This window comes from Syngnathus floridae, chromosome 9 (assembly GCF_059516105.1).
Source record: "Syngnathus floridae isolate MCC-2025c chromosome 9, RoL_Sflo_1.0, whole genome shotgun sequence".
Taxonomy (NCBI): domain Eukaryota; kingdom Metazoa; phylum Chordata; class Actinopteri; order Syngnathiformes; family Syngnathidae; genus Syngnathus; species Syngnathus floridae.
The window spans coordinates 12,009,760-12,033,842 of NC_142421.1; the positions used below are offsets into that span (position 1 = coordinate 12,009,760).

The following is a 24,083-nucleotide window of genomic DNA, read 5'->3' on the forward strand; positions in this document are numbered from 1 at the left end:
CAGTACCACCATTATGACCAACGTTAAAATACATGACGGGGTGCCATAAGTTTATCAAAAAGCGAGACAAAGGTTTCGTTCCTAAGAAGTATACGCATGTCATTTTATTGTAAGGCGCAGTACAACATGGGTTGGTTTGGGGTTTATGACCTAAAAGTGGAGAAAAAGGGAAAATGTCGGCCCTCGTGTGTCAACCGTGCTGCCGCTGTTACACTTCTAACGGATGGCCATATTGATCCAGATCTTTCGAAGCCACTTTGCACAGAAGGAGCCTCAAGTGCTTCATTTATGCAGACGACAATTCATCATCCTGTCTCTTTTCAGACAGACGACATTTCGTTTTATTGGGCATAAACAAGACCACCGTCCCTCCTCCCCTCCCTTGTTTGCTTCCCCGCTTGCTCCATCAGCTTGTTGTCATATTTTTGTTGGACGCCGTGTGGTTGCCGGCTTGCTTGTTTTCATTTCTCAGCAGATGCGTTGTCATTTTCTGCTTCTCCTTGCCGCCCGCGTCGCATTTTGCCATCCTAAATCTCCACGGCCTCGCCCACTGACTTCTCGTAATAATCACTCGTGCCGGCAAACAAAGAAATATGTTGCCAACGGAATTTTGTATTTGCATCCTTTTGTTTTCTCTGTATTGACGTGTGCTTGAATTATTGCATATTGACTTTAATACTTCACAAGAGTAAGCTCTCAAATATGCTCTTCCCTGTTAAAACGGACTGAAGTGCCATGAATCTGTTCCAGCACACCCGGAAAAAAAAAAACTAAAAATGTTTACAGACAAAAATCTCTTTGCACGAATGTGCCTGAACACATTCATATTCATATGTTTTATTATTTGAAATATTTGCAGCTGAATCTTCGGGTTCCAAACTATGAGTAAGCAGAGGACCACTATATATATATTTCCACGTACAGTATGTTCTAAAATGCTGTCATGCATTCCACGACATTCCACGTCATTTCACATCATTTTAAACCATCTTATGCTTTTATATATATTTTCATTCAGCCTTTCAGGTGTCACAAGCAATTTCTCCAGAAATTATGTTGTGTCTTTCAAAATATACAGTTCCATTTTGTTCTTACTTTCTATTTTGCTTATTTTTTTCCTTTTTTGGGGGGGTGGGGGAATTGTGCATGTACTGTAAAAGGTACAGGTCAGGAAATAGCTATTCCTGCACTCACTCACCTTGTCCATGCATTTGCACCTGTTGAACAAAAAGTCAACCATTTCCTCCTGCTGGCCTCATTTGACCAAAGTGTCCCGCTTTTTTTTTTTTTTCCTCCGCCTCTTCACTTTTGCATTCCGCCTCCGCTCCAGCACTCATCTTCCCCTCAGTCCCTTTTTTACTTTCCTCCTCCTCTCTCCATCCCTTTCTTCCCTCTCATCCCTCCCCCATCTGTGGGAAGCCGCTTTGCGCATGTCGGCGATGAGTCAATTTGTGGAGGCTGAGCGCACACACGTGTGTTGTCGTCTCCCATAAAGGCATCTGCTTCAGTCTTCAGTCTGTCTGTTGCAGCACAAAGGGGTGGGGGCGGACCACGCATAGCACCACCACAACCAAAAGAAGGCGATGCCAAGGAGGAGGAGAAGGATGCAGCAGCTCAGCGACTCTGCCTGTTGACGAGAGTTTGGCAAGCTTGGACCCCCCACTCCACACGTGCATGAGGAGCCATGGCCAGCGCCCAGCCGGGGGTCCACGCCTTAAAACTCCAGCCACCTGCCGTGTCGCCAACCCTGAGGAACGGCAGCAACTTCATCAAATGGGACGAGGTAAGAGGGCTGCAAAAGTGCAAACATTCATTCATGAAACACATTCAAGCTAAAAGAAATGTTTCCTGCTGTCCTCTTTGAGCCAAGGTGCAGATTTCATGCTATAAGTGTCAACTTAAATTCGGAGGACCTTGTTTCAATTGACTCAAAATTGGCACAACACATGATGAAATCTTTACTAGAATTTTTTTTTTTTTTTAAAACAAATCTGCATATTTGTTACATTCATTGACAAAACACCGCAGTTTTAGCTTAGCTCACTACTCTTCTCTGAAACAGTATTTTTTCCTATTCATTTTACGTATCTTCTAAAAGTAACTTGTGAAAATGAAGTTTGAATTAATTTTTTTATGTTGTGCATTTTTTATGAAGTAAAAAATAATTTTATTATGTTAATGAAAATAGCAAATTATCATTTCTTAATCACTTTCATTTTTAAATAAAAAGAAAATCCAGCGCGATTTTAAACAAATTTTCTTTTCTTTTAAGCTAAAATTTATTTTATGCATCACATGTTTGCTTGCATGTCAGCAACATGAGTGTGAGTCTGTATTGGTATGTTCAAGTGCCCTCACAATGGAAACGTGTAGTGGTGTGGTTGCTATGGTAACTGTCATGGCTACCCCGACCTAAACAGAACTGATGCAAAATGTGATAGGAATGAGGTGTGTGTGTGTGTGTGTGTGTGTGTGCGTGTGCGTGTGTGTGTTTGTGTGTACGTGCGTGTGTGCATGTGTGTGTGTGCGTGTGTGTTAGAGAGAGCGAGAGAGAGAATGTGCACATAAGTGTGTTTTCTTTTTTTTAACTGCTGGCTGTTTTAAGAGTTGGTTGCCATGGCGACACTTGACAGGGATCGAGTTGGCCATCCTCAGCGCTTCGAGTTCTACTTTTTGGTCGTCGGCTTGTAAAGGCGCTCGGCATAAATCAAAAGTACAACCACTCGCACATGGTTCAAATTAGAATTGGATTTAAAATGGTGACTTCAAGGCAGGTTGTCTGAAGAAGAGGAACGAGGCCGTCAAGTTGGTTACAAGTGTTTTCTTCTGACTTTTCACATGTTCCTCCGCAGGATCTTTCCACTGTAACTCCTGTGACGCTGTTTGTCGACCCTCATGGACTTTATCTGTACTGGACCGACCAGAACAAGGTGCACGAGTGCACGTAACACACGACTGCATGGATACTATCGGGTGTATTCAGTTTTACTTATCCACCAACATTCACTTGGGAGACCACAATTGGTTAGATTCTTGTCAGCAAGACGTCTTCCTATTGTACATGTATAATTGAAGCTTATTATTTGAATTCTGTTTAATCATGATCTGGAGATGAAAATAGCATTACATTATCCACATGCTTTACATAAATAGGAAGCAAACAGCCTAAAGATGCACAGTATGTGGCCGTTATCATTGATTGTCAACATGCACATAATTTGGCGCCTCTGCAGGAAGCAGGATCAAGTGTGTTCATGTGCGCGCGCGCATGTGTCTGTGCGTGTGTGTGTGTGCATGTGTGTGTGCGTGTGTGTGTGTGCGCACACGCTTGTGGGTTTACGTTTTCCAGGAGAGCGAGTTGTTAGACTTGACCCATGTGAAAGATGTCCGGACGGGCAGGAGCACCAAAACTGCCAAGGTAAGGCCAGCCTCTTCACTTCCTTCACCTCAGTCTTGCTCACCTTCTTTGAGTCGCCATCTCACTGACTCTTTATGCAAGGAAAATTTAGCACCTTGGAAATCATTTCATTCCCCAAGTGCTCATTGTGTAGTCCGAAAGCACGACAGTATGAGTGCAACAGTGCACAGCCATGTTCCAAAATGGATTCTGTTTGTTTTTTGGCTCAAAATTCTAAACGTGAAGTCCTCTGACAGCTTTCCAGATACATTTCAAGTATTGACAGGACTTTGTTTTGTACATAGTTTGTTCTGTTGCAGCCATTTTCCAAAATGATTGTGCCTTTTTGGCCAATAGGAGGCCAAGCTGCGGGAGCTGCTGGACGTGGGCAACCTGGTGGGCCGGCTGGAGAACCGCATGGTCACTGTGGTGACGGCCTCTGACATTGTCAACGTCAACCAGATCATCTTCATCGCCTCTCAGGAGGATGAGGCCAAGGTACCACGACCAGGAGGAGGTGGAGGAAGATGATGGTGATGATTCTCTTTGTAGGTGTGGTGTGAGGAGCTCTTTTGTTTGTCTTCCAACCTGCTGAGCCACAACCTCAACAGAGACCACAGCCTCCTCAAAGCGTGAGTCAAGATACACACACAAAACACAGTCTGGTGCTTTTTGTCTTATTGATGGGAGGAAGCCCAGATTTTCCTGATTTTTGATGAACCGATTTACAAAGATTTTTTTCTTTACTTTTTTCTATCTTTTTCTCTTTTTGGTATATTTTTAACTCTTCAAATAGAGTCAGTCGAATTGCTGAAAAAAAATCCAATCCATCTGACTTTGTTCCTGCAGGTACGTGAAGTTGACTGTGCAGCCTAACTCAGAGGGCAGAATTCCCGTCAAGAAGTGAGTGAAGCCTGTCTGCCCTGTTTGCGGCCAATCTGCTGAGACTTCATAACTTTACTCTTTCCCATCGCCTGCTTCCCAAAATAAACTCAATTCCATGTGCACTTGGGAAAGCAAAAACAGGGACAGGATCCAGCAAAGTGCCTAATTCAGCGCTGACCCGCTAATGGGCCGGCGGCACCACATGTGAGACCAAGATGAAGGAAGAACACGGAGGGTTCGCAAAGCCGGATGGGGACACCGTCGCCCTTTCCACCAACCGGGAATTAGAGCGATGTAAAATTGCGGGTCAAACAACGAGAAGTTATAGTTTGAAGTGAAGTTTGCCCCCGGAATTAAATTTTGAAAATAAACTGGGGGAAAGGTAATTCGTGCAACATGATTCAAATGAAGTCACTTAATGCATTTTTTGTCCTTTTTCAGTCTGAGTAATTGTGATGAGAAGCAGAACTCCAATCTCAAACAAAGCGTTTCTTTTTTAAATGCGGGACGCTTCTTTGTAAAAGGACCCCAGCCAAGTAATCTGTGGCATCCCTCCAGACCAGAACTCGTCTGCAGTCCACTCAAGGACAAATTGGGACCGTTACAGAATTTGAAGTGATTTTGTGATGTGAGGAGATAGTGATGTGATTTATCCCCTTCCTCCTCTCTCTTTCAGTATCGTTCGCTTGTTTTCATCAGACAGAAAGCGAGTAGAGAACGCGCTAGAGAACTGCCGACTTCCTTACGGGCGGGTCTGTCAAATAGTTTTTCTGTTTGTGAATTGCTCAGTGTCCCAGACATTTTGTAGATTTGCCAAGCTACTTTTAATCAATTCAATTACATGATAATGTGAAAAATAATGTGGCTGTTCTTGCGTGCACTCAACAGGGTGACGCCATCAAACTGGAGGACTTCTCTCTGGAGGTATACAAGAGCTTCCTGGAGCATCTTTGTCCTCGTCCAGAGCTGGCCAACATCTTCCAAATGCAGTGAGTGCGCCGCGACTTCTTTGAGCGAGCAGCGTGATGAAGTTGTGCTTGTCCTACTTGTCAGAACACACACAAGACTCACTTTGATGTGCAAGTGCAGCAGGAACGTGTTCACTGCGCTTTGCCCACATTTTCATGTCTGAAAATACGTTTGCGCACCACAGGCCACTAAAAAAAGAAGTTCTGCCTCGCACCAAATGTGTCATGATGCCCAAGAAAAAGAATTGAAAGCAGTTTGTGGATATGACAAAGTTGCGTTCCCCGTAGGGGAGGCAAAGACAAAACCGTGTCGTTGGATCGGATGACGGATTTCATCAACTTCAAGCAGCGGGACCCCAGACTCAACGAGATCCTCTACCCGCCTCTCAGGCCCGTTCAAACCCAGACACTCCTCGAAAGGCACCAAAGCGACAAGACACTGCTGGAGCAGGGTGACATTAAAGCACACGCATCAGCAAGATATAGAAGAAAAAAAATACATTAATGAGAGAAATAGATGCTTGACGGAATGATAGATCAATATTTAGGCATGGATGGATGGCCGAATGCAAATTCGAAAGACGGACCGACGGTTTATTCATGCGTGTGTGTGCGTCTGTGTGTGTGTTGGCCAGGCTTGATCTCGCTGCAGGCCTTCTGCAGTTATCTGTCAAGTGACGAGAACGGCGTCATCCCTCCGGAAAAACTGGACCAGTCTGAAGACATGAGCTTCCCGCTGTCGCACTATTTTGTCAACTCCTCGCATAATACGTACCTGACAGGTCCGCCCGCCCGCACGCACGCACTCAAGCTGAAAAGTGATCAACAACCCACAACAAAACTTTTATTCTTGTTGTTTTTCCCCAGCGGGCCAGCTGGCAGGAAGCTCGTCGGTGGAGATGTACCGACAGGTGCTGCTGGCCGGATGTCGCTGCGTGGAACTGGACGTGTGGAAAGGTCGCACGGCCGAAGAGGAGCCCGTCATCACGCACGGCTTCACCATGACCTCGGAGATCTCCTTCAAGGTCGACACAAACACACACTTGGGAAACCATGCTTCTTGGTTACTTACATGCTTCTATCTTACTTCTTGGTTGTGCTTATTATATTGATTTTTACTTACTTATTTTGCCATTGTCTATTAATAATTTTGATTTAGTTTGTGTTTTTTTGTTTTTTTTGTTTGTTTTTTTAACCAGGAAGTCATTGAGGCCATTGCAGAGTGTGCCTTCAAGACATCACCTTTCCCGGTCATCTTGTCTTTCGAGAATCACGTCGACTCGTGAGTTATTTTCATAAAAAATGATTTAACTGCTTTAGAAAAGATTATTTGCAATAGATCACCAACTTTTCATTTTTACCCAATTTGTCCGACTTGAATGCTGCCTCCTAATAGGCTAAAATATCTTTCTATTAGTTTGAAGCAGCAGGCTAAAATGGCGGAATATTGTCGATCAATCTTTGGAGAGGCATTACTGATCGACCCGCTGGAGAAATACCCGGTAAGCACTCTTAGTACACGCAAAGAAAAATAGAAAAGATTTGTGACAATGCTTCATCCTGATTTTATGACAGCTGGAGCCGGGCATGCCGCTGCCGAGTCCTCGGGAACTGATGGGAAAAATTCTTATCAAGAACAAGAAATCGCACAAAGCCTCCTCTGGTGGCGGCAGTGACGTCAAGAGGTTGACGGAGCAGCCGACCAATCAGGACACGGAGCCTGTGTCGCCTAGCAACAACAACACAGGTATAACGACAACATGAGGAGGGCCTTGCGCAAAGTAAATTATAAGTAATTTCAGCTCTTTTTTTTTTTCATTATTTATTTAACCACACAAAAGAAAATTTAAAATATGTAAAATCATATTTTCTGTTATTTGGAATTTTAGTTTTTCCAATAAGTAAATAAATTTCCACAATGTGCTGCTTTTTGGGGCCCATAAATTCTTTATTTGCTATAAAGGAACTAACTGTCCATCGATCCACGCCAGCGTTGTTTAGTGACAGGCAAAACAACAAAATGTTTTGTGCTGGCATCAGGGACAATCAACCGCTTTTTATGTGAGACCTCACTACATCTGCAAACATCTAAAGACTTTTACTGGACATATGATTGAATGAAAATAAAAATGATGCTGTGTGAGTGAAAGTAACCCCCCCCCCCCCCCCCCCGCCCCCTCTCCTGCAGAGATAGAAGCTGAAAGTGAGGAAGAGGATGATGACGACGACGATGACGGTAAAAAGGTCAGTAGTGGCGTCACGTTACATTTTACCGTGAATGAGCTCAAATAATTTTGCCCACTAAAATCAATTGCAATCATTTGTCCCGACCAGCACGCCAAATAGAAAATTCACGTTTTTAAAATAGCTAAAAACAACTTTGGCTCTCCTTTCCCATACGTGAGAGCGCTGAAACTAAAGATTCTATTGAATAATCAAGACATCTGTTATTTTTGTATTTTTAATCATTACATTCCAAGAATGTGGAAAATTTGAAATTAATGTCTAAATGATGAATCAGTTTGATTAATTGCTAAAAGGGTGGAAACACTGAGCAAGCCACGGCTGGAAAAACATTTATTATTTTTTTCTGGTCAGGGCTCGGCAGAGCGCGAGGCCGTGGCCACAGAGGAGATGTCCACACTGGTCAACTACGTGCAACCCACCAAGTTCAACTCCTTTGAGGCCTCTAAGAGTAAGCCAGAGCACTGAATGACAAGCGGATGTTCACCTCGCCATCTCCACTGAGCAGGAAACGTGCTCAAGTGTGTGTCCTGTTATCCTGTGTGTGCGCGTGCGTGTAGAGGCAGCCCGCTGTTACCACATGTCGTCATTTGTGGAGACCAAAGCTCTGGAGCACCTCACCAAGTCACCAGTGGAGTTTGTGGAGTATCCTTAGCAACTGTTGCCACGGGCGACTGCTCACATCCTGACTGCTTCTTTCTCCTTAGATATGATGCCTTTGCCGCTGGAATGCCTTTGATCGCTCATGTGAATATGTAAGCGGAGTACACTGAGCCCGGGGACAGAATATTAGGTAGACCTGCACGGTCTAATCAGATGCAATACCAGAGCCGCATTGAAAATGAAAATCTGCTGCATTTTGATTGGCACTGAGCTACCTCTTATTTTTTTGTTAGGAACAGCTCTCGATATTTTGCTGCACAAACGCACGAATGATCCTATTGTTAAATGATTCCCTCCTGGCAGGGAAAAAACAAACATAATTTTCATCTTTGGATCTCATTAGAGTGTGTACCAAGTGAGGTGGCCATTGGGTGTATTTCTTTGTTGTTGTTCAAGCTTAGCAAAAATAAATTTTAAAATGTCATACTTCTTAACCAGGCACCAACCAGATACAATAAATCGCAGTTAAGTCGGATTTATCCCAAAGGAACCCGAGTGGATTCGTCCAACTTCATGCCGCAGCTTTTCTGGAACGCCGGCTGTCAACTGGTGGCTCTCAATTATCAAACCATAGGTGAGGAGTGCACGGTTCCCAGATTTTTTTCTTTGCTCTTTTCCTGCTTTATCATATGGTTCCCATTGGAAGGACCCCAAATTGACCCTAAGGTGGCTGCTTTTTTTGGCCACGGCTTTTTGAGACGTTTTTGTGGTTCTACTCATGATGTTTCACGTTGCTAATTCAAACTGGTTTAAGGGGCAGAATTTCCAAACATATTTAGGAGCGATTTGTGTCAAAGGACACTTGGAAATGATCAAAATGGCAGACCTCATGTGTATTTTTAGGCATGGCTTCTTAAGACTTTTTGTGGGTCTACTCGTGATAGACGTACGTCCCCCAAAAAACAGAAGCAATTTGAGGTTATGTGTGAATTCTTTGTCACAGATCTGTCCATGCAGTTGAACCTCTTCATGTTTGAGTACAACGGTCGCAGCGGCTACAGACTGAAGCCCGAGTTCATGCGGCGTCCGGACAAACACTTTGACCCTTTCACCGAGAACACGGTGGACGGTATCGTAGCCAATACGCTTTCCGTGAAGGTCCGCCAGTAGGAAGCCGCTTCACCTCATTTGAGAAGGAGGCTCGTGTCAGCTCGTTTTCACGCCGGGCTTTTTAGGTGATCTCGGGCCAGTTCCTCACCGAGCGCAGGGTGGGCGTCTATGTGGAAGTGGAGATGTTTGGGCTTCCTGCTGACACCAGGAGAAAAGCTCTGAAAACTAAAACCTCTCAGAACAACAATGCCATCAACCCGGTGTGGGATGAGGAACCTGTCGTCTTCAAGAAGGTGGGGAACTGATTGTAGCTGTCTCAAGTACCGTATTTGCCGGTGTATTGGTCGACCTTTTTCGATCCAAAATCGACCGAAAAAAATCGACCTCGACTTATACACCGAGTCATAAAATTTAACTTCGTATTCATCGCTTCAAATGTGATGGTAACCAAGGCCGTTTCTCATGCATCTCATTGTGCGTTGCACTTAGAAAATTTGAACCGGGCGGCGTGCGCGAGTGCGCGGCCCGCTGGAAGTCGAATGAGGCGCCGCCACCACCTCCGCGGTGCTTATAAACAGCCGATCCGCTCGGCGGGGGCTATTTTCGGCCACTTGGCTCGTGCTCACGGCCTCCCGGATGTGCCGGGCGGGTGCGCGAGCTCGCCGGCCGCTGGAAGTCGAATGAGACGCCGCGACCACCTCCGCGGTGCTTATAAACAGCCGATCCGCTCGGCGGGGGCTATTTTCGGCCACTTGGCTCGTGCGCACGGCCTCCCGGATGTGCCGGGCGGGCGCGCGAGCTCGCCGGCCACTGGAAGTCGAATGAGGCGCCGCCACCACCTCCGCGGTGCTTATAAACAGCCGATCCGCTCGGCGGGGGCTATTTTCGGCCACTTGGCTCGTGCGCACGGCCTCCCGGATGTGCCGGGCGGGTGCGCGAGCTCGCCGGCCGCTGGAAGTCGAATGAGGCGCCGCCACCACCTCCGCGGTGCTTATAAACAGCCGATCCGCTCGGCGGGGGCTATTTTCGGCCACTTGGCTCGTGCGCACGGCCTCCCGGATGTGCCGGGCGGGTGCGCGAGCTCGCCGGCCGCTGGAAGTCCAATGAGGCGCCGCGATCTCCTCCGCGGTGCTTATAAAGTGCCGATCCGCTCGGCTTGGAGCTATTTCCGGCCTCCCGTTGGTGCCGGGTGGCGTGCGCGAGCTCGCCGGCCGCGATCTCCTCCGCGGTGCTTATAAACAGCCGCATGCGCACGGCCTCCCGGAATTTGAACACATTTCGTCAATAAATTTCGCATATTGAATTTTGAAGTTTAATATAATGCAACAATTGAGCTCGACTTATACAAAGGATATATCATAAAATCGTAAATTTCCGTCGAATTTTAGGGGGTCGACTTATACACCGAGTCGACCTGTACACCGGCAAATACGGTATGCTTCAAGGGCTGAATTTTATAGAAAATGGCAGACTTCCTTTTCTGCCACAGCTTCTTTAGATTTTTGGGAGGGGACACCGACAATTGCTCTTAACATCACTTGGTCAGAATGGTCGAACGGGGCGCTTATGTTGTCCTGGTTCTCTGCCAGGTGATTCTTCCTACACTGGCTTCACTGAGAATTGCCGCCTTTGAGGAAGGAGGGAAGTTCATCGGCCATCGCATAATTCCAGTGTCTGCCGTACGACCCGGTACGTGCTGTTCTTTGGCTCTCAACTCCGGTCACGTTGAGATCTCAAGACGATACTCCTGCTCTGAGTGCGTCCGTGTGTTCTTTCAAGGGTATCGTTATATCGGCCTGAGGAACGAGAAGAACCAGTCACTTATTCTGCCCGCCGTGTTTGTCTACATGGAAGTCAAAGACTACGTCCCAGACACCTTTGCAGGTACGCACGAGGCCAAAGAGTAGTTGTTTGTTTGTTTGTTTGTTTGTTTGTTTTTATGTACGTATGACTTGGCACTGTGAATACAAACCATAAAAAGCACAATAAATCGATCAAAACTGGCTACGCACGCACGACCGGCTTGGTGTTCCATTTGCCTTCCAGACGTGATCGAGGCGCTATCCAACCCGATTCGATACGTCAACCTGCTGGAGCAGCGTTCCAAGCAGCTGGCCGCTCTCACGCTGGAGGACGCGGAGGACGACGTGCAGACCGAGGTCAGAAAGAAAGAAATTTATTTCTTGCTAGGATGACAAGAAAAGAAAAATAACTGCTAGAAAACAGTTTTTCAAAGCCTGTTTGATCTCTGAACAGTTTCTATATCAAATGGGAAAAAGTCAAATTGTAACACAAGGTTCAGTCAATTGGGAAAAAAAAATTAATGATCAATTATAGTATATATTCATTTGAACTTTTCAGGACGAAGCAGAAGGCTGCGCCGAGCGTAAAAACGATCCCAAGTCGGCGTTGGTGGAGAACGGACTGAGCCCAGCCCCTGGACCCACGGGCCACACTCCCGTCGTCGCGGCACCCAAACCCTCTGCAGCCAATCAGCAAGCAGCTACGTCAGGTAGTGGCACTGCCATAGACTTCGCACAGAGGTCTGAAGACTTTTGTTCTGAGCCCTTGACCCGGACTGAGCTTCAAACCAAAATCAGCCTAATAGCATGTTTCATGATGTCATTATTTGATGATGAAATGTCCCTTACAGGTTTCTTGTCGCGTGTTTACCTTCAGATGCAGCCAAACCAGCAGCAAAGAGTGAAGATTTGGTGTTAAGTGTTTTGATAGGTCAGTCTGTCCATCCAATAACGTTGGCTTCACAAGGTTCAGCTCACCAACCAAAAAACATACTCTGCCCACAAAACAACACTCACCCACCAAATGTCCGTACTTTGCTCACCACTGGTGGAATGATTCAATTGTGTTGTCGGCAGACATGCCCGTGTGCACGTTGGCCACCCTGCAGCAGTCCAAATTGTACCAGAAGGAGCAGCGGCGTCAGTTCAAAGAGGTGAAGGAACTGGTGAGGAGACACCAGAAGAAGACCTCCGAGCTCCTGCGAGACATCAACAATAAGTACAAGAAGACGGCCAGACAGTGCAGCAAGAGCAGGTGGGAAACACACTGGCTACACTCGCACGCGACTAAAGGAGCCCCCACCGACCCACCTGCTCACTCAGGAGCTCGTCCGAGGAGCCTGACGAGCGTCTCCACGCGCTGCGAGACGAGCAGTGCGAGCAGCTTGCGACGCTCCGCCGGGAGCAGTACTACAGCCAAAAGTATCTGCAGAGGGAGCACATCAAGACGGTGAGTCCACGTCCACCCTTTGACCTACACCAAGAAGCGGACGCTTGATTGGGTCCTATTCTACTTGAAATTGTCAAATCACTTTTATGAAAAGCCTGTTTTTTCTACGTTTGTCATGACTTTTTTACTTTTAAAAAATTACCATTTAAAAAACTTTTATAGAATCGCCATGTTTGTGGTTCTTTTTTTACCATAGATTTTTGCTTTATTTCACTTTCACAAACTGGCTTGGAATATTCATTTTACCTTTAAAAACTTACTTTGTTTTTAGCTTTGGCCCTTGATGTGTGCATTTCACTTTTGTAACTTGGCTTTACAAGCACATGGCTTTTTTTATTTTCTTTTTTTATTACTTATTTATAATATTTTATATTTATATTTTAAAATATTTACCGTATTTGCCGGTGTATTGGTCGACCTTTTTCGATCCAAAATCGACCGAAAAAAATCGACCTCGACTTATACACCGAGTCATAAAATTTAACTTCGTATTCATCGCTTCAAATGTGATGGTAACCAAGGCCGTTTCTCATGCATCTCATTGTGCGTTGCACTTAGAAAATTTGAACCGGGCGGCGTGCGCGAGTGCGCGGCCCGCTGGAAGTCGAATGAGGCGCCGCGACCACCTCCGCGGTCCTTATAAACAGCCGATCCGCTCGGCGGGGGCTATTTTCGGCCACTTGGCTCGTGCGCACGGCCTCCCGGATGTGCCGGGCGGGTGCGCGAGCTCGCCGGCCGCTGGAAGTCGAATTAGGCGCCGCGACCACCTCCGCGGTGCTTATAAACAGCCGATCCGCTCAGCGGGGGCTATTTTCGGCCACTTGGCTCGTGCGCACGGCCTCCCGGATGTGCCGGGCGGGTGCGCGAGCTCGCCGGCCGCTGGAAGTCCAATGAGGCGCCGCGACCACCTCCGCGGTGCTTATAAACAGCCGATCCGCTCGGCGGGGGCTATTTTCGGCCACTTGGCTCATGCGCACGGCCTCCCGGATGTGCCGGGCGGGTGCGCGAGCTCGCCGGCCGCTGGAAGTCGAATGAGGCGCCGCGACCACCTCCGCGGTGCTTATAAACAGCCGATCCGCTCGGCGGGGGCTATTTTCGGCCACTTGGCTCGTGCGCACGGCCTCCCGGATGTGCCGGGCGGGTGCCCGAGCTCGCCGGCCGCTGGAAGTCCAATGAGGCGCCGCGACCACCTCCGCGGTGCTTATAAACAGCCGATCCGCTCGGCGGGGGCTATTTTCGGCCACTTGGCTCGTGCGCACGGCCTCCCGGATGTGCCGGGCGGGTGCGCGAGCTCGCCGGCCGCTGGAAGTCCAATGAGGCGCCGCGACCACCTCCGCGGTGCTTATAAACAGCCGATCCGCTCGGCGGGGGCTATTTTCGGCCACTTGGCTCGTGCGCACGGCCTCCCGGATGTGCCGGGCGGGTGCGCGAGCTCGCCGGCCGCTGGAAGTCCAATGAGGCGCCGCGATCTCCTCCGCGGTGCTTATAAAGTCCCGATCCGCTCGGCTTGGAGCTTTTTCCGGCCTCCCGTTGGTGCCGGGCGGCGTGCGCGAGCTCGCCGGCCGCGATCTCCTCCGCGGTGCTTATAAACAGCCGCATGCGCACGGCCTCCCGGAATTTGAACACATTTCGTCAATAAATTTCGCATATTGAATTTTGAAGTTTAATATAATGCAACAATTGAGCTCGACTTATACAAAGGATATATCATAAAATCGTAAATTTCCGTCGAATTTTAGGGGGTCGACTTATACACCGAGTCGACCTGTACACCGGCAAATACGGTATATGTATTTTTTGACTGATTTAATTTTTCCCCGTTTATTTTCTTCTGCTCTCACAAAGAAACCTACTCTGATATTTGACATTAGCAGCCGCTAAATTAGAAGAGAGGAATCTTATTTGTTTTTGGCTGTGGTACTCTTGACAGATCAATCTGGACTGTTTTGAGGGGTATTAGCGCCATTCACATATTGATGACAGCGTAAAATGAGCGATGTTTACAAATGTCACGTCGGCCCCGTCGCTAGTCTTGCGTTCCTTTTTATTCTGAACGTCAGATTATAAACTTTTATCGGCCTCGCAGCTGAACGAGCGACTCTGCAGCCTGGCTGAAGAGCATCACAGCGCGCAGATGAAGAAACTCAAAGACATCTGCAACAAGTAAGTGTAAGAGCTCCAAATAGGTTCTTGCCCTGGATCTTGTGCCATCGTCTCAGTTTACTGGTGTTTTTTTCGCCACCAACTCAGGGAGAAGAAGGATCTGAAGAGGCAGATGGACCGAAGAAGAACGGAGAAAATCAACTTGGCCAAGACCAAAGAGAAACATCTAGCAGAAGAGTAGGATTTCTTCTGATTGCAAAAATCAAGCTCTGCCGTCATCGGATTGAGTTGTTTGGAAAGCTTTTGTCTCTTCTCTGCGCCTGCGTGTGTGTTCTAGAGAGAAGATGGAGATCAACAAGCTGTACGTCAATGAAGTGGTGCAGAACATCAAACGGGTGAGCACGGACACAAGTCAAGTCGCGCATCTTTTTCCTCTGTGTAATAGGAAGTGGTCCGCTTGTGTGTGCTTATAGCTGGAGGAGACCCAGGCCAAGCGCCTCGAGCAGCTGGTGGAGCAACACAATCATCTGCTGCAGGAGATACAGCAGCAGAAACCCAAGGTTTGGAACAAATAAGATATTACTAATAATAAAATTGGCAATCGGCTTCTCTAGGCCATATTTCATGAAGCTGAGGATTGAACTTTGACCTAAACAACTTTATGAATCTTTTGAGCGTATGCCATTCAGCTGCAGGGCGCCATCGAGGCCGAGTTCCGGGAGAAGTTTGAGCGTTTGCCTGGCGAGATTCGAGATTTCCTGCAGGACAGGAGGCCGGAGGTCAGAGGGCACAGCAAGTCCCGACCGTCCACCCCCAACGAGACTCTCTCCGAGGACGACTGACTGGGCAGGAAATTCCAAAGCAAGACAGCAGCCGTAGGCAGACTAACTTTTTGTGCAATGACGACTTGGACCATGCGTTTGGCTCTTTGATGTGCCTCAACGTTGAGGCATATTTCAATCATCTTCCAACCTACCAACTAACCGAGCTCGCAAACAGCCTGCCGGCTTCTCCCCTGGCCCACCCACCTACCTACCGAACTTTTTGAGTTGCCTAGCAACCAGCTTTCTAGCTTCTCAGTCTATTGTACAATCAAGCTGGCGACCAGCAGACCGACTGTACCATGTCTGACTTGCTGTACTTGTTTTTTTTTTTTTTCCTTTGTCTTTTTTCTTGTTTTGCTAACACCCAAACTAAATCCTCTACCCTGGACTGTGAATGGGTTGAAGTAAGTTTGAAATTTATTTATTTATTTATTTATTTATTTATTTATTTATTTGTTTGTTTGTTTGTTTGTTTGTTTGTTTGTTTGTTTGTTTGTTTGTTTATTTATTTATTTATTTATTTATTTATTTATTTATTTATTTATTTATTTATTTAAGCAAATCAAATCCCAGAGAGTAGAGCAACTTTAGAGCTTTCCTTTTTTAGGCCATGGGCGCATCTTGAAAGGAATGTGATTTTTTTTCTCTCTCTGCCACCCTGCATGAAGTTTGATGCATTTATTTAAGCGATACAAGATGGCAACTTTCTAATGATGACTTTGATACTGTAAACCTCATTGAAATGTTGTCGCATACAAACAAGCCATTTCATTTCTTTCACACACACAACACTTTTCAAAATACCCTGCTTGTGCAGCAGCAGCATCCTTGTAGACTTTGTTGCCGCCTCTCTGTGTGAGGTATTTGTTTTGATGATACTTTCAAATAACAGCTCTCAATCAAAAAGCGCGTGTCTGATGAACTGGTACCATTTCCTTTTCCCTAGTCCCCAAGTCCAAATGTTGATCAATCCTTATTTAATTGATATCTATTGTGTTTCTGCTCAAAAGGCTTGAAGTGAGCGGGCGATTCAACTGCGCATGCTTTGCATTTTTGGTTTGATTGCATCATGATTCAACATTAAAAGGTTTTGACGAAAAGCGCTCAGCGCACATCCTTGGGCCTCATTGTGGCTGCAGAAGGATAGAGGGCATTCCTTAGTCCAAATGTTGCACACACACTTGAATCTTGCACTTTCTTCCCCACTCCTGACTGACAAATCCATAAGTGCACTTTTGCAGTCATAAAAGCATTATAGCTGTGCCAGGTGAAGTTGACAAACTAAAATCTTATGATTGAGGTGTAGTTCGAAATTGTTTAAAGACCTCCAAATGATTCAAAAACACGTGAGCAAGATTTTGTTTATGTTTACCTGTGGGCAACACATAAAAAAATAGACAATTCTTTACACAGAACTCAAAATAGTTTAGTCTTTATAATTGTTAGCTGTGAAGTATGACAATTCAACTGCACTTTGAAGAAAGCAAAGTGATGCGCACAAAATGCTAATTGAATAAAGCCAATGCTTGTTCACCTGCGCAGGTCCAACACAGGCTGAGGGTGACTGACACACACACACCGCTCCCCCTCCACACGAGCAGCCCCTGTGCCCCTCTGCCGATAGCGTGAGGAGGACACTTGCTGCTATCAACACCCGTAAGGCAGCAAGCCCAGACAACATCCCAGGTCGAGCGCTGAAGGACTGCGCTGAGGAGCTTAAGAGTGTCTTCAGAGACATATTTAACACTTCCCTGCAGCAAGCCATCGTCCCATCATGTTTCAAGGCTGCCACCATCATACTTGTGCCGAGGAAAACTGCCCCATCCTGCTTCAATGACTACCACCCCGTGACACCCATCATTATGAAGTGCTTTGAGTGGCTTGTCATGACACACATCAGATCCATTCTCCCCCCCACCCTTGACCCCTTCCAGTTTGCATACCGAGCCAAACGGTCCTCTGAGGATGCAATCTGCTCTGCCCTCCACTCAGCCCTCACCCACCTGGAAAAAAGAGACTCGTACGTGAGATTGCTGTTTGGGGAATTCAGTTCTGCTTTCAACACGATTGTACCACAACGACTCATCTGCAAACTCGACAAACTGGGACTCAGTACCTACCTCTGCAACTGGCTACTGGACTTCCTCTGTCAGAGGCCTCAAGTAGTACGTGTTGGTACGCATCACGCTGAGCACGGGGGCCCCCCAAGGCTGCGTGCTCAGTCCGCTGCTCTTCACCCTGCTGACGCATGACTGCACTGCAACTTACAGTAACAACCGCGTGCTGAAATATGCCGACGACACGACTCTGGTGGGTCTCATCACCGGGGGCGACGAGACTCAATACAAGTTGGAGGTCGACCTTCTGACCACTTGGTGCAGGGACAACAACCTCCTGCTGACCAAGGAGATTGTTGTTGACTTCCGGAAGGGTCACACCCAACACTTGCCACTGGCCATCGATGGTGCTGTGGTGGAGAGAGTGAGCAGCACCAGATTCCTGGGGGTGCACATCAGTGGAGACTTCTCCTGGACCACCAACACTGCATCACTGGCGAAGAAAGCTCAGCGCCGCCTGTACTTCCTGCGGAAACTCACGCGAGCAAGTGCTCCACCAGCCATCATGACCACATTCTACCATGGCACCATTGAGAGCGTCCTCTCCAGCTGTATCGCTGTGTGGGGTGGAAGCTGCACTGACTACAACAGGAAGGCCCTGCAGCGCATAGTGAACACAGCTGGAAGGATTATTGGTGCTTCACTCCCCTCCCTGAAGGACATTTACACCTCCTATCTCACCTGCAAGGCGACCACGATTGCGAGTGATGTGAGTCACCCCGCTCACACTTTGTTTGATCTACTGCCCTCTGGGAAGAGGTACAGAAGCCTGTGCTCCTGCACCACCAGATTCACCAACAGCTTCATACTCCAGGCTGTTAGGATCTTGAACTCTCTCCTCCCTCTCCCCCCTCCACCCTCGGCTACATGACGTCCTGGCCTTTTGGGCCACGATGGCTGCCTTGCACTACTCCACTTGCATTACTCCTCCTGTACTTTTGCTCTATTATACTGTCTGCTTTATGCACAATTGCACCATTTCCACCACATTGCTCTTATTTATTCATTGTATGTACCTTCCTATTTTTACTTTTCGCATTGTTTACTTGAATGTGTAATATGTCGTGTCACCGTGGGACAGTAGGAAACGCAATTTCAATCTCTCTGTATGTCTTGACATGTGAAGAAATTGACAATAAAGCAGACTTTCACACACACACACACACACACACACACACACACACACACACACACACACACACACACACACACACACACACACACACACACACACACACACACACACACACACATACACACACACACACACACACACACACACACACACACACAAATATCTTTGTGCTTTGCATGCTTTGTGGACGACACATGTATAACATCACTTTGAAGCCTTGGACAAGCGTTTAAAGACAAGTAAAGACGCTTTGAATTTCTTTTTTTTAAAATGCGAATATTACATTTGTGCAATTTGAAGAAAGCAGGACAATCCAGCACTTTTCACCCCACTCAGGGTCAGGTTGAGGCTTCAAATTAGGCTTTCAATACAGGGGTGAGGGTGGATGACCTCACGCCCCCCCAGCCGACCAACAATTTTGGGAGTATGGCCGTCACAGATGGAGAGGTTGTGTTGAAGAGACAACCTGCATGGGCATAAAGTTTTCTTTTTCGGGGGTGCAGCCGGCGGCACTGGGCATCAAAAGTTGTCCAAAAAGATCCAACTGTCAGGAAAAGCAGCTATAAGCATACTTCAAAATCAATAATAATTGATCTTGAAATGATTTGCAGAAGCCACGATTCTATGTTGCTACTGAAAGCGTTCTGCCTCTTGTTTTGGGCAGTTCGCTTTTCATCCAGCTAGTAGAGCTCGCGAGGTGCTCCTCTTACTTTTTCCGAAGAAGAAGAGCATCGCTTAACTGCTCTCAGCCTTAGCACCAGCGGGCACTTCTATCCTCCCGCCTCCCTCCCTCCCTCCTCCCTCTCTCCAGCCTCAGCATCACAGCGGGCTCTTCTGTCTTCTTACCTTCGCCCCCACTGCGGAACATCGGGCCGTTTCCCTGACCTTCGCCAGACAGCAGTGCACAGCCACCCGTGGGCCACCATGGACAACAGCGGCAAAGAGAAGGAGGCCATGCAGCTCATGGCCGACGCCGACAAGAAGGTCAAAGCGTCCGGCTCGTTTCTCGGCGGAATGTTTGGGTAAATGGCCGTTGAAGTCGCGTTCACGTGAATATCGTCTACGTGTATGTTGAGTTTACATCTGTCTCGTGTTGCGTATGCGGCACATTCGTCTAAATGTGACGTCATTATTTCAGGGTGTTCTTTTTTGCCTTGCTAAAATGGAGGGATGGATGGATGGAGCGATAGATGGATGAATGGGTGGATGGATGGATATTTTGCTTGTCAGTCACGATGAGATCTCGCGGGGGCATTTTGTGTTATTCGGTCTATTTGCAAACGTCGTCACTCGCACTGCGTGTGCCTGTCACACACCGTGCGTGTATAAATAAAACCAATAAAAAAACACCCCATCCACTTCTGCGTAGTGCGCGAGGGATACCATCATGAGACGAGTCGCTGCGTGCGTGGCAGCGATGGAAGAGATGCGCATGCGTGTTTGGTGCAACTCTTGGGGCTACGAAAAACACATGATATTGCGCATTTTCAATTAGCGTCTGATCGTATAATTGTCGTCTCGTTGTTTAGAAAGTTCTCAGAAAAAATGACGGCAAATTCAATGAACAAAAATAATCCAGGTGACCTAATTCAGCATTTACATATTACTGTGACCACAATTACTGAAAAAGCAGACCTAATCCTATTTTATTTTGCAAGCAAAATGCATTGGTATGATTTATTGATATTGTGACAGCATTTAAAAATGACTTGGTGCAGTACAGTGATAGTGGTACAGTAAAGTTCATTCATTATTACGATGATGTGTATGATGATGATGATGATGATGATTATCCTGTTGGTGGTATGAAGAGCTGTATGGATTCTTCACACTGACTGACGGTTGAGTGTAAACAAACAATTGCAGTTTTGTGCATTTGTTAGTGCTCAAGCTCACATTCCTAATAATGCTCATTTCACGCTGAGTCACAACGACAGTAACATTTGAGCAAATCGAAGCATGGCCCCGGGCCACATAATGATTGTTTTTGCTTGTGTCCACCCATGCGCCTGTTACATGTGTGCAGTGGAAACCACAAGGTAGAGGATGCCTGTGAGATGTATGCTCGAGCAGCTAACATGTTCAAGATGGCAAAGAACTGGAGCGGTGAGAAGACAGACACACACACACTCAAACACTCACAGTTCCAAGGTGACCAGTGGACAGATGCATAAACGTGCTGGCAAGCACAAAGGCCATTCGTGGCTCAGCCAATTGAAAGTTGACAATAATGTGCTTAGTATGTTAAAATATAAAGTACATGCAGCTACATTTTCTATTCTATGAAATGCTTTTTTGCGCTTTTTTTCGTTGACTAATTAGCAGCACAGCAACTTGAGAGCAACAGTCGTGAGCAAAGCAGCAGTCATCGTATGTTTTTGTGTGTTCGTGCGTTAGCTGCAGGAAATGCGTTCTGCCAGGCGGCACGTCTCCACATGCAGCTTCAAAACAAGCTGGACTCGGCCACCAGCTTTGTGGATGCAGGCAACGCTTACAAGAAGGCTGATCCGCAGGGTGAGACGTGCCATCTCAAGCACACTGGCTGGGCCACAGTGTATATGGAAACAAACGTGCATTGTCGCTTTCTCTGCAGAGGCCATCAACTGTCTCAATCAAGCCATTGACATCTACACTGACATGGTGAGTGGCATCTTGTGTGCATTTGTGAGTGCCGTCTTGTTTTCGGGATCTGAATTAACTTATTCTAATCTTTCAGCAGCGATCACACAGCATTGCAATTAATTCACACAAAATTGTTTGTTAATGTGCAAACATGTCAAATTTAGCAGTTAGGCTAAATGCTATCTTGTTTTTATTCCATTTGATTGATAATTCACACGCAATTCATTATTAGTCATTGCATATTTCAGTCATAATAACTTCTTTAGAACTATTATAAAGATGTGTCCTGTAAAGTAGCATTTGTGGCATTTTTACATATTATATGTATGATGACTTGCAGGGTCGCTTCACCATCGCTGCCAAACATCACATCACCATCGCAGAGGTCTATGAGTCGGAGTTGGTGGACATTGAGAAGGTGAAACACAACAACTTTTCTTCCTCAGTCCCCATCATGGCCATCGTCCATGTGGCGTTTGTGTCCCGCAGGCCATCGCACACTACGAGCAAGCGGCAGACTACTACAAAGGGGAAGAGTCAAACAGGTACTTTTTGGAGGCAGTGTGGTGAGCGCCGCGGAAACCCCGACTTTAGCCGTTGTGTCGTTTCAGTTCGGCCAACAAGTGTTTGCTGAAGGTGGGCCACTACAGCGCCCAGCTGGAGCAGTACCAGAAGGCCATCGAGATCTATGAACAGGTGGCGTTTTGTGATGGATGGATGGATGGATGGATGGATGGATGGATGGATGGATGGATGGATGGATGGATGGATGGATGGATGGATGGATGGATGGATGGATGGATGGATGGATGGATGGATGGATGGATGGATGGATGGATGGATGGATGGATGGATGGATGGATGGATGGATGGTCTGAACAAAATGTACAATGAATTCCCTGATGCCCGCATCACTCATCAAAGAGTGGTTAAGAATCCTACTAAAAGTGTGTGTTTGGCCAGAAGCTGAAAATGGCCCATGACCAATACCAATCAACTCTATCAAAGAATGATGCCTAGTGTGTGTGTGTGTGTGTGAGTGAGTGTGTGTGTGTGTGTGTGTGTGTGCGTGTGTGTGCGCGTGCGTGTGTGTGTGTGTGTGTGTGTGTGTGTGTGTGTGTGTGTGTGTGTGTGTGTGTGTGTGTGTGTGTGTGTGTGTTGTGTCTGTCTCAGGTGGCCATGAGCACCATGGACAACCCTTTGTTGAAGTACAATGCCAAAGAATATTTCTTCAAGGCTTCCCTGTGTCACTTCATCGTGGATGAGCTCAATGCCAAGGTCACACACCTGCCAACTAAGCATTGTGCACAAACACACTTTGCTCCATTTGTTGTCATTATTTGCATGACTTGACACCTAACTGTATGTTTGCAGTTGGCCATCGAGAAGTATGAGGAGATGTTCCCCGCTTTCTCAGATTCAAGAGAGCTGAAGCTGTTAAAGGTAAAATGTGTTTTTAAACTTTTTTTTAATGAACATAAATGTACTGCTCTGAGAGGTTTTCAAGCCTTTTGCTAGCACAGCTGTCTGCTTTTCATCATATTTCAGAAAAGGCTATATCAACCCCCAAAAAATGTAATGATTTACTTGATTTGACTTTTTTTAGATTGACTTTTTTTAACATTTATTTTGTGATCATGCATACAGTATATACAAGTGCAAAAAGAATGCTTGCCAATGTGTTTCAAACCGTGCTACTTCATGTTGAGGGGGTTGGGTTTCAAACCACCCCTGCTACAAGTGAAATCCACATTATAGAACTACCCATTTGAAATTCTTTGGACGCATGCTCTTATGAAATTTATGGCACTATATTTAGTCCCCGAAGGTCTTTATGTTTTATGTATTTATGATCTTGGATAACCTTTCAGTCAATGTGAAATGAATACAAACAGGTATGTAATGTCCTTGAGTGTGTACCTAATATAGTGGTGTGTGTCCTCATATGATCTACTACATGCGTTTATTTTCCTATATGGTACACAAATGTGCATGAAATGAAAATAAGCCCAAGTTGCTACAACACGGGTCTTAATACAGGTTTGAATGCACGTCATGCTCATTCTTCTCATTGTGCATTATTTTGACATAGCCTTCTCGTCGGTGTGCACACAGAAACTTCTGGAGGCTCACGAAGAGCAGAACAGCGAAGCCTTCACTGAGGCCGTCAAGGAGTTTGATTCAGTTTCCCGCCTGGACCAGTGGCTCACCACCATGTTGCTGCGCATCAAAAAGACCATCCAGGGGGACGCCGGGGACCTGAAGTAGAGCAAGGTGGCGGGCGGGCAGCTCAGTGGCCACAAGCTGAACTTGTACATATCAGTCTGCATGTGATCAAACCAAACAAGCTAAGCATCACCGGTAGACCACCTCTGTGTGTCCCTACTCATGCTCACACACACACACACATGCATACATACACACACACACTGTATTGTAACACTGGAAAAGTATGAATGGGTTTGTGTGAATATGATTATTTGATAGGGAATATGAGCAGATAATAAGGAATATATATGTTTAAGATATTTAATTTTCCATATAGACATTTATTGTTTATTATGGTGCTCAGTGTTAATAATTTGCCCTTTTTTGGTTGTGTCCACTCTTCAGTGACATCATCACTCACTGCTCGTCTCCCATAGCGACCACTCCAGGGCCTGATTTATGCATGTCTGTGCTCATGTTGATGTGTTCGCTGTGTCGTGCTTAACTGTGCGAAAAAGCACTCGTGCCTGTTGTCTGGTATCGTTTGTGGGCAATGGGTAAAAGCGTATCTTGAAATAAATACAGTATCATGACAGATATTGTGTGTTAATTTTT

The 24,083-nt window shown here is 46.5% G+C and overlaps 2 protein-coding genes across 3 annotated transcripts; both read left to right on the plus strand.

Annotated features, from left to right (window-relative positions):
• The first annotated feature begins 1,439 nt into the window (after positions 1-1,439).
• plcb1 (phospholipase C beta 1) lies at positions 1,440-16,500 on the plus strand. The gene is made up of 32 exons (XM_088384665.1): positions 1,440-1,783; positions 2,853-2,930; positions 3,350-3,418; positions 3,755-3,895; positions 3,950-4,029; positions 4,247-4,300; positions 4,959-5,034; positions 5,171-5,271; positions 5,539-5,702; positions 5,886-6,032; positions 6,118-6,275; positions 6,450-6,532; positions 6,668-6,752; positions 6,826-6,997; positions 7,439-7,494; positions 7,849-7,945; positions 8,055-8,139; positions 8,607-8,731; positions 9,101-9,255; positions 9,333-9,500; positions 10,797-10,896; positions 10,987-11,091; positions 11,254-11,366; positions 11,569-11,719; positions 11,887-11,940; positions 12,087-12,264; positions 12,333-12,459; positions 14,546-14,622; positions 14,710-14,799; positions 14,900-14,957; positions 15,036-15,122; positions 15,252-16,500. Exons 1-32 carry the CDS (start codon positions 1,685-1,687, stop codon positions 15,402-15,404), a joined length of 3,486 nt encoding a protein of 1,161 aa, XP_088240791.1. The 5' UTR covers positions 1,440-1,684; the 3' UTR covers positions 15,405-16,500.
• Positions 16,501-18,931: 2,431 nt separating this feature from the next.
• Positions 18,932-24,065, plus strand: napba (N-ethylmaleimide-sensitive factor attachment protein, beta a). Of its 2 annotated transcripts, none has more exons than XM_088385363.1 (10): positions 18,932-19,660; positions 20,665-20,744; positions 21,036-21,152; positions 21,232-21,278; positions 21,601-21,678; positions 21,750-21,805; positions 21,872-21,956; positions 22,434-22,538; positions 22,635-22,703; positions 23,353-24,065. In XM_088385363.1, the coding sequence occupies exons 1-10, from the start codon at positions 19,563-19,565 to the stop codon at positions 23,521-23,523; spliced, it is 906 nt and encodes a 301-aa protein (XP_088241489.1). In that variant the 5' UTR covers positions 18,932-19,562; the 3' UTR covers positions 23,524-24,065. The 2 variants fall into 2 exon arrangements, with proteins under 2 accessions (XP_088241489.1, XP_088241490.1); XM_088385364.1 differs by having other exon boundaries at positions 18,945-19,660; positions 23,376-24,065.
• The last annotated feature ends 18 nt before the right edge of the window (positions 24,066-24,083 follow it).